We start from the raw sequence: 9539 nt of genomic DNA, 5'->3' as shown, positions 1-9539 counted from the left end.
GGGTTTCCGAGGCGGTATCTCTACGGAAGCAGATTGCTCAACCTTCCTTCCGAGGAGTGGCTGGTGGGTTTGAACCGCCAGGCTTCTGGTTAGTAATCAAGCGCCTTAGGCACTACACTACCAGAGCTCCTTGGAGCCTCCCTTAGGTGCTGGGAATTTCCGGGAAGGCTTTGGCAGATGTTCCCCGTCGCCACCAGGCCCCTGCTCTCCTCTCCCCCATCGGCCCTCTCCAGACCTCACCTCCTCCGCTGAGTGCCTGGTGCCCGCCTGGGCCTGCATCCCCCGAAGGAGTCTGCTTAGGCCAAGGGTCAGGGCCTGAGGGCCTTGGAGTGAGGCCAGGAGGAGGTCGGCATGGGAGCCCCAGCGCCCAGCCTGGATGTCCTCACAAGTTCCCTGGGGGTCGCTGAGGTAGAGGGCAGCGGCCGCGCTGAGGCGGGGGATGTCCCTGGCGCGCAGGATGGGCTCCGGGTGCAGCTCTGGCCTCTGAGGCCGGCCCAGGGCCAGAGCATCCTCCACGGACAGGCACTGGGGGCAGAGAGGCAGGTGGGCAGGGCCTGGGGCCGCAGAGGACACCCCTTCCCCACCTCCCTGGGATGGCAGGAGGGGACCTTGGCCATGGGCCCACCCATCCCAAGTGGCTTCCTCCTGAGACCACAGCCAACATGATAACAAGGGGGTGGGTAGGGGGACCTTGGACTCCGGGGAGAGCTGTGGGGACCCCAGCCACCTGCCCACCCACCCTCAGCCTGCCCCCTCCAGGTCAAGCGTGGCACTGGCCATCCAATGCCATCCTTTGGAGTTTGCCCAGGGCCCTTTGCGGTCGCCGGGTGAGGCGGGTGGGGGAGGGTCAGGGCCCATTAGGCTGTTACCTTTCCACACGGCCCCGAGGTGCAGTGCACACGGGCCGCTAGCGTATTTAACAGGCCGCCCAGTGCCTCGCGGTCCAGAGTTCCGTGACCCGACGTGAGCCCGGCCAGCAGGCGGGCGGGTGCGGCCGCTGTTGCTGCCACCAGCAGTACGGCCAGGAGCAATGAACCAAGCCAGGACAGGTAAGCCATGTGGCGGACTCCAGACCCTCAGTGCTGTGGGGAGAGGTTAGTGTCAGACGGCTGAGACCACAGGGCTGCTGGGACCAGACTGTGGCTGGGCTGGGACCCGCCCCAGGCACAAGACCTCTCCCAGGTATTTTCTGTGGGACGCTGTGATTGGCTGCCAGCGGGGCCGCAGATTAACCGTTCCAGTGACGGATCCTCCCAGTTAGTGAGGCCTGGGCCTCTGAGGGGCCAGGGCCCCTCTCCACTCTTCCAGGGGCCTGGGGTGTTCCCTGGTGTAACCCACTTTCTGGGGCTTCCCTGAGCTGGAGGTCTGGGGAGAGAGGTGATGGTGCCATTGTAGTCAGTAGGCTGGCGCCACAGGCCGGCCCCACCCGGGACATTCCTAGCCCCAGAGCCCACTTTCTGGCCAGCCCTGCTCCTCCTGTCTCTCCCAGCAGACCTTCCCGGCCCAGTTACTCAGACCTTCTTAGAGTCTTTGGGCCCAGTTGGGGGTCAGAGGTGGGGAGATTTCTTGAGCAGGAGTGGAGAGAACAGATAAGCTCCTGCAGAAGCCTAAGCCCTCCAGGGTAAATTCCCCAGGAAATGCAAAAACAGGAAGGAATGAGCTGCCCGACCTCCACCTGTGGGCAGGGCTGCTGGCTTCTGGGACCTGTAGGGGAGGGCTGGGCCCAGCACTGCCCCTCCCTGCCTGATCACTCCTTTGTACCCCGTGGCCTTTGTACCCCGTGGCTGGCCTTATCTCTGGCACCCTGATTCTGCTGAGTCGGGCTGGGGGAGGGGTGGCCCCCAGGTAGCCGACCCCCGCAGATGGCTGTAACCTCATGGGTGCCGCAGGTCTCAGGATGCCTCCTGATGTCCCTATCAAGGGACGGTGGATGACACCACACGGTTGCCCTCTGCCATGTCCACCCAGCCAGACCCTAACCCCAAGCCTCGAGGTGAGGCTGCAGGAGTCTGTTGGCCCTGTGCCGCCGAAGGCAAGGCAGGGCGGGACAGCAGCTCCAAGGAGCTCTGGCTCCTGTCTGGCCAACAGGCTCTGGGGCTTCTCTGAGAGACACGCGTGTTCACCCGTGCTTGCACTCACACACGTGCACACGCAGTGACCCTTCTGGCACTGTTCCTTCAGGGGACATGGGCATTGTGACATCCAAGGATCATAAAGGGAGCTGGGAGGGGATTTGGGGAGTGGTGGCGAGACTCCTGACTGCCAGGGTTCAGAGGGTGCCTGGACTGGGTGCTGGTCACTGTGGTAGAAGAGGAACACGGGCAGCTCCACGGGCTGGACCATGCGGGCCTCTGTTGCCTCTGGCCGCCCCCTGCTCACGGGCTCGGCACACAGGCCCTGACCTTCCTGGGGTGATCCTCGAAGGCCTCCCATGGCCCCTCAGTTCATTCTCCCATTCCACTCCCCCCAGCATACTGCCTTTGTCACCAGCCCCTCGCCATCTGCCTCCTCTGGGCCTTGGACCCCGTCCTGCATCCCTGCGCCTCTGTACGCTATCCCATTGATGCCCAGAGTTTCCTTAAAAAATGCAGGGGTTCTCTCCCTCAGATTAGAGGAGGAGGATGTAGCTTCTAAGATAGGTTGCTGACCCTGGAACTGTGTGAACCTAGGTGAAAGTGGGCATTAGCGTATTGAAAATCACACCCCTAGGAGATTTAACAAAATAAGATATGCTAAGAACCACCATCTTCGTATTCCTTAGTTCCAACGCCTTATCGGTAATCATAGAACATTGTACATATAACATGATTATGATGTAATCCCTACCCTATAAAAGAAACCTAGAGGCAGGGAATCTGAGGCCTCCCTGTCTCAGCTCCTGCACATAATAAAAGCCGTGACTCCTGTTCTTTACCTCGGTGTCTTTATTGGCTTGTCACTCTGGACCCACCCTGGGCTGTTGTCACCATCATGCACCCCCCAAAACACTCAACCTCCAGGTTCCTGCCCCATTTCCTGCCTGACCACCGGCCCCCTTTCTCACCAGCCAGCCCCACTGGGGCTTTTCCTATCTTATTTTGTGCTTCCTCTAGGGATTCCTGCCCCACCCCCACCCTGCTGACAAGACTTCTCTGCTGGGTCCTTCCATCTCCCATCCCTGGAGAGGAGCCAGGCAGGTCCTTGCGACTTGTGGACAGCCTGGCAGCTGGGGGATGGCATCCACTGTGAGCAGGGACACCACCCTGTCTCAAATAATCTCTAGAACCAGCCTCATGTCTAAGCATCGGCAGACAAGTGCCTTTACCCTAGCCCAAAGGTGTCCACCTCTCCCCTAGCTTCCTGACTCATCTGGGTACAAGGCCAAGAGTCCACCCTGACTCCTCCTGTTTGGCTGCCTCACCTGCCACCTCTGGACAGGTCAACCCAGTCCCATTGTCCAGATGCTTGAGTCCAGGATGTCAGAGAAAGCAAATCACTGAACGTGAAAGTGCACCTCAGAGCCGAGGTGCATGGGAGTGACCTGCTGAGTCTCTCCCCAGGGTAGGGTGACGTTGGCACTCACACAGCGCTAGTGCTTGAGAACAGGCAGTGGACACCAAGCTTCTGGGCCCCACTTGGGATGGGCAGGAGGGTAGACTGAGTCCCCTTGCCTAGTGGTCCCCTGGCTCTGGGTAAACCATGGTTTAAGGAGGGGCTGCCGTGGAAGGCCTGAAGACGCCGGGCAGTTTGGCCCACCCCTGCAGAGCTGGGCCATAGGCATGTAGGGGCCCAACAGCTGGGCCACACCTCCAGCTGATTCTTTCCGACTCTGTGTTCCCTGGCAGTAGGCTATTCCCTGCCCTGGGCTCAATGAGCCCTCAGGTGGGAGTGAGGTGGGGGTGAGGCAGCCAGCCTTCTCTGCTGGATTCAAGGCAGGTACACCTAGCCCAGGTGCTGTGGAACCCTTTCACAAACATGGAGGCTACCCCTCAGCCAGGCCTGCTGCCCCCGGTGCCTGGGCCCTCCCTGATGAAATAGACAATGAAAGAAGCCTGGATTCCATCACCTATTTGGAAGGCAGTGAAGAACCTCAGTCCTTGCAACTCTTTCTCCAGGACAGGGGTGGGGACCCAGGAAGCCTGGCCCAGAGGACGAAAGAACACACAGGGCTGGCTGATGGAAGACCCCACAGCATGAGGAACAACATCTTTATTGTAAGGAGGGTGGGCGGGGACTCATGACTGAGGACACACCTCAAATCCTGATGCCATGGACAACAAAACACATGGAGACTGGCCAGGGGACTAGGAGCCTCCACTGAGAAGGCCACACTCAGGCAGGGGTGGGGCGGGCGTAGGCTCAGGCATGCAGGAAACGGTTGAAGGCATTGTAGGCAGACTCCAGGTCAAAGAGCATCTGCCGCACCTGGGAGTCATCCAGCTCGTCTGAGGCCGACATGCCACTCAGTGTCTGCAGCCTGGGGGCATTACAATGGGAGGGGGGTGTATGTGGGGGCAGGGTACAGATTGGGGGGCAGGGGTGGGCTCATAGGACTAACCCAGACACTCACCACTGGCTAACTGTCTGGCGACCCTCAAAGTCAGGGGGCAGGTGACTCATTCGGTGCATGGTCTCCATCAATTCCCGCAAGTCGGGTTGGATCTATGGACATCACAGCCTCACTGAGAACTTGCCTCCGGGCACCCACCTCCCAGGAAGCAGGAGGCCCTGCAAGCCCCATCCAGCAGAATCACCTCATCCATAGCTCGGATCTCTAGGCGAAGCTTGTCCATAACTGTGATGAAGAGCTGAGGGAGAGGTGTGAATTAGACCAGCATGTCCCTTCCCCTCTTCCCGGCCTGACCTCTGTGGCAGGTGGGGTCACCTCTGAAGCCTGTTCTCCCAGCCCCTCCTCAGCCTCAGCTCCTGTCTTCAGGGTGTGGGCCCTCCTCCCCACACCCTGGTCTCGCTGCCTTTCAGCATCTTGGTACAGGGGCTCCCCCGGCCCCACACCTCCCGAGGGCACCTGGGGCACTGGAGCCCCTGCCCGGGATGACCCTGCAGGTATGTGGCCCCATACACGTGCTTTCATCCAAGCATCCCAGCCACAAGGACTCTCAAGGCCCCAGAGGGGAGCTTGGAAGGAGGGAGGTCGATTCCCTGCTTGTTCCAACAGAATGCCCACCAGAAACGGCTCCTCTCCATCACAAGCTGCCCGAGGTCTGGGGGAGCTGCCTGGAGATCCTGCCGAGGGCGACGGCCTGCCCACCCCTTACCCCTTGCTCCAATGAGTCAGTCTCGACCCTCTCAGGACGCACACCCCGCCCCTCACGGGCCCTGGCCCACCGAGACGACGTCGGCAATGCAGCGGTTCAGATTGCCCTTGTCATCTTTAATGGTGATTGGCCGGTCCTCCTTGATCCTCTCCATGGCCAGCGGGCAGTCCAGCTGCAGGGAGAGTAGAGTGCGTGCCTGCCCTCATGGGAATGGTGCCCTGAGCAAGTGAGGCCTATCCCAAAAGCACCCCTAACCCCATGCAAGGGGGCAGAGGGCTGAGAACTCACACGGAACTTGCGGCAGAACTCATCGATGGAGCTGATCTCAGAGCCCTGGACCTGCCGGAAGGCGGCTTTGTACTGGACCAGAAGTCGGGAGCAAGCAGCCGTGTACCTGGGAGGCCAGGGCTGCATCAGCACATGCCCAGCCATGCCACAAATCCTGCGGCTCCCCTGGGCTGTCCAGATAGATGGAAGACTCTCCTGGGAAGAGAGGGGCCTGGGCCGCAGGTCGGAAATGGGTGTGGAGCCCTCACCCAGCCCACAGAGAGATGAGGGGTCTGACACAGCTCTTGAAAAGGCTCTTGGTGTGTGTGGGGGGGGACACACATGCCACAAACCACAAACCCAGGCTGGCCACGTGGCCCGGCCCTTCACTCCGACTGCCATCTACCTCTGGGCCTGGACCTTGTTGACAGCTCACAAGAAGAATCTGTCCAACCCACCTCCACAATGGAAAGGCTCCATCCATCAGGCCTCCGGGCGGCTACCTGAGACCTTCCCACAGATGAGAAACACCCCCTGCCCACCCAGCCCCCAGAAGCACAGTGGGAAGCACAACCCTCCCCTGGGGTCTCTCAGTACAGCCACAAGCCTGACAACAGGGGCAAGGTGAGCTCAGACCCTTGGGTTCCTGCTCTTGCTCCCACCAGCCACTCAGGCCCCAAAGGGCAGAAACAGTCCTCCAAGGATAGGCACAGGGTGACAGGGTGCTGGCCACAGACCACAGACTCACTCATTGGGGGTGACACAGTCCTTGATGTATGCCTTCTCCAAGGCCTGCATTGTCTTTACCACCGCAAAGAGCTCGGCCATGTTGTCGTACCTGGGGGCATGCAGCCCATCAGACCCCACTGAGGGGGACATGGGGCAGACAGTGTGCTCTGCCCACCCTGTGAGGAAGGGTTCCCTGGCCTGACCACCATCGTCCTGACCATCAGGGTGGGGGCAAGCAGAGGAGATGCTCCAAGGAGGTGGCATGGGCATGGGGGCCTGGACTCACTTCTCACGTTCCCGGGCATTCTTGTATAGCTTTACTTCCTGTTGGAGAGAGTGGGGGTACATCAACCCAGCACCGTGAAAATGGCTTGGGGCTCTGCAGGGGTGTGGTCACATGGTAAGTGCTGTGGTATTACACTCACCTCATACAGCTCAGGCTTGTTCCCAGAAGCTGCAACAGAGCAGGCAGAGCTGGCAGTTGGCCACAGAGGACTGGCAGACATGCTCCCCCCACCCCACCCACTTCAGCTCCCTTCCTGGGTGCCACCCCCCGTGCTGTGCCCTAAAGATGTGTAGGGAGCTGGAAGACAGAAGTTTGAGTCTCAGCCCCTGCCTTGCTGTGAATATGCCCCTTCCAGCCACAGTCTTTGTAACTCCCACCAAATGACTGGGTGGGATTATGCAAATAGGGTGCTTGTGGTTCACCAAGGAAATTGGACAGCACAATAAGTAAATAAGGTACGTGGCACCCTTGAGGGGAGCACCCGTGTGAATAAAGTATATAGAATCCTAACGAGGGATTGGTATGTCCTGCCACCCCGCTAGGCTTAAAAGAGCCAACCAGAGATGGGAAGGCAGGAATCTCACTGCCATCAAGAAAGAAGAGCCAAGAATGGAAAGTGGCAGAACTAGGAGACTGGCAGGTGAAAGTGCATAGGCTTTGTCACTCAGAGAGAAAGCTGAGCACCTTTGGGCAGGTGGCTTACTGGCAGAGTGGAGGGCCTGTGGGCAGTTATCAGCCGAGCTAAAGGGCAGAGCCCAGGCTGAGGGCCAGAGAGAGGCCTAAGAAGCTGTCTTGATGGGACACTGTATCCTGAGCACACCTGGACCTGTCACTTCCTGATAAACCCGTGAGTAGAGTCTGTGAGTTCTGTGTTGCCACTGCCAGGTTACAAACCCAGCAGAGCAGCAGTGAGTGCCATGGAAGATGCCTGCTGACCTCTGCTTCACAGGAACCAGCCTTGGGCCATGCTGATTCTTTCTCCCCATGTAAGGTCAGAAGTCAGCTGCCTCCACTCTTATAGCCCCCCACCAGCTTACAGGAAGACCAGCCCAGGGGTGCTGGCTAGGGGCTGGAGACCACATCCAGGACCAGCTCCCCATTCTGTCGCTGCTCCTTGGCCCCCTTGTCGGCATGATGGGGTGACAGCACCTGGTGTATGGTGCCGCGATGCGGCATGAGCAAGATTCATGCTCTCTGTGAGGTTTAGGCCTAAGCCACCCCCAGCTCCGTGACCAGGATGCCTGAGGCTCCAGCTGAACTAAAGGGCGATAATCTCTGTGCCCCGCAGCCCTGGCCACCCTGATGCCATATGAAACCTTGGGCTTATCCTCCGCAGTTCCTCAGCCCCTGCCAGCCCTGCAGCTGGGACAGCCCTGGCCACACTCACCTCCTAGGCCTGGAGTGGCTGGGATCCCGTGGAACATACTGGAAGCTCAAGAGATGCAGCAGAGAGATCTGGGGAGTGAGCTGCCACTGACTCGGCGTGAATCTGAGTGGGAGACACCAAACCCCCCAGGGGGCTGCCAGGTGGAAACAAGGCCAAAGCCAAGGCTTGGGGAAGGGCAGGGGGCTGGGTGGATGCTCAGTACGGTTCATACAGAGCAAAATCTTTAGGGGGGCAAAGCCCGTAGAAAAAGAAACGGGGGTCCCAGGAGGGCCCTCCTAGTTGAGGATGCAGTGGCTGGGGAGAGAGGGCAGAAGAGGCAGTTCCACTTTGGCTCTGGAGACACCCACCAGCACCCACTGAAGGATGTGAAATAGGGGTGAACACCAGGAGCGAGTCAAGACTGACACCCCTGCTTTCGGCCCAGGGGTACCATGACGGCAAGGTGATCCAAGTGGGAGTGGACAGAGGAGGAACAGGTCTGGGCACCGGCAGGTGGATGCCAGGCACATCCTGCTTGGGGTGTGTTTGGTTTGAGGCAGCCGGAGCTTAGGGAGAAGCCCAGACTGCCGCCATCAAGGGAGACCTGTCACCATGAAGACATCGCTTAGCATGAAGGAAGTGCATGAAGCCACACAAACAAACAAACCCCAGACTGACTGCTGTCAAGTTGCCCCCGCCTCATAGCCACCCCTCCTTGGTTTCCGAGGTGGTACCACTGCGGAAGTAGATTGCCCAATCTTCCCTCCAAGACTGCTGGTGGGTTTGAACTGCCAGCCTTCTGGACTGCACTCAGATGCCTTGGGCACTATGCCTCCAGAGCTCCCCAGGAAGCCACACAAGGAAGTCATTTGGGGCAAACATCTGTCAGCCCAGCACGCTAGCCAGTGGGGACGATGACAACCGGGACAATTACAGTCACCAGGGGTAACAGGTGTGTCCCAGAGGGAGGCGAGGCCAGGACCAATGCGAGTGGCAGGTGGGGACCGAGCAGCGGGTGGTGGGGACCGGGCCGTGGAGGAAGGCGCCGGTCACGACAGGAGGCGAACCAACCGCACGGCCCAGCCACTGAGCAGGGACACGAGGGGACCCGGCAGTGGCGGGGCGCCGGGCCGCGCAGGAGTTGGCACTGACCAGACCCCCAAGACCCCCGCAGAGCCACGTCCCACCCGCGGCGAGCAGCCTGGGCCGCGGAGCAGGGCGCCATCTCCGTCGGGGAACAAGCCGGCAGCAAAGACATCCACCGAGGGGCTCAAACACCCTTGGAGGGACCCCCTTAGCGACAGGCCCAGCCCAGTCACCAGGCCCCACCACCGCCTGCCCTCAGACCCCGGCCCCAGGTACCTGAGGGGCTCGCCGGATCCGGCAGACGGTACCGGGGGCGGGGCGCGCCGACGACAGGCAGACGCTCGCGCCTCACGTTTGCGTTTGCGTACCAGGGCCGCTCCCGATCGATGGCTCGGCGCTCGCCCCTCGCGCCTGCGCCCTGCCGCGGCTCGGGAGGAGCACGCGTGGCTCCGCGCTTTGGAGACGCGGGAGCTTGTTTAGAGAACAAGAATCAGTACTAACACTTCTCATCCCAGTTGTTCCGGGTCACCGTAGGCAAGGTCCGCGGGGA

The 9539-nt window shown here is 60.3% G+C and overlaps 2 protein-coding genes across 2 annotated transcripts in view; both read right to left on the bottom strand.

Moving 5' to 3' along the window:
• The window catches only part of SLC39A4 (solute carrier family 39 member 4), a 4378-nt gene extending 3320 nt beyond the window's left edge, over positions 1–1058 (bottom strand). The window contains exons 1-2 of the mRNA XM_007956106.1: positions 870–1058; positions 241–525 (exon numbers count right to left, since the gene is read on the bottom strand). Of these exons, the coding sequence (XP_007954297.1) occupies positions 241–525; positions 870–1058 (474 nt within the window). The remainder of the gene's footprint in view (positions 1–240; positions 526–869) is intronic.
• Positions 1059–4338: 3280 nt separating this feature from the next.
• On the bottom strand, positions 4339–7961 carry VPS28 (VPS28 subunit of ESCRT-I). Its single transcript, XM_007956065.1, has 9 exons — positions 7925–7961; positions 6677–6705; positions 6538–6575; positions 6271–6360; positions 5544–5649; positions 5326–5427; positions 4734–4787; positions 4550–4641; positions 4339–4456 (listed from the first exon to the last, which is right to left on the bottom strand). The coding sequence occupies exons 1-9, from the start codon at positions 7959–7961 to the stop codon at positions 4339–4341; spliced, it is 666 nt and encodes a 221-aa protein (XP_007954256.1).
• Between the last annotated feature and the right edge of the window lie 1578 nt (positions 7962–9539).

The sequence above is a fragment of the Orycteropus afer genome, unplaced genomic scaffold, assembly GCF_000298275.1.
Source record: "Orycteropus afer afer isolate SDZICR_OR568_19922 unplaced genomic scaffold, OryAfe1.0 scaffold00574, whole genome shotgun sequence".
Lineage (NCBI taxonomy): Eukaryota > Metazoa > Chordata > Mammalia > Tubulidentata > Orycteropodidae > Orycteropus > Orycteropus afer.
Note: the sequence above shows the minus strand (reverse complement) of the source record. Positions and strands in the feature narration are given on the sequence as shown.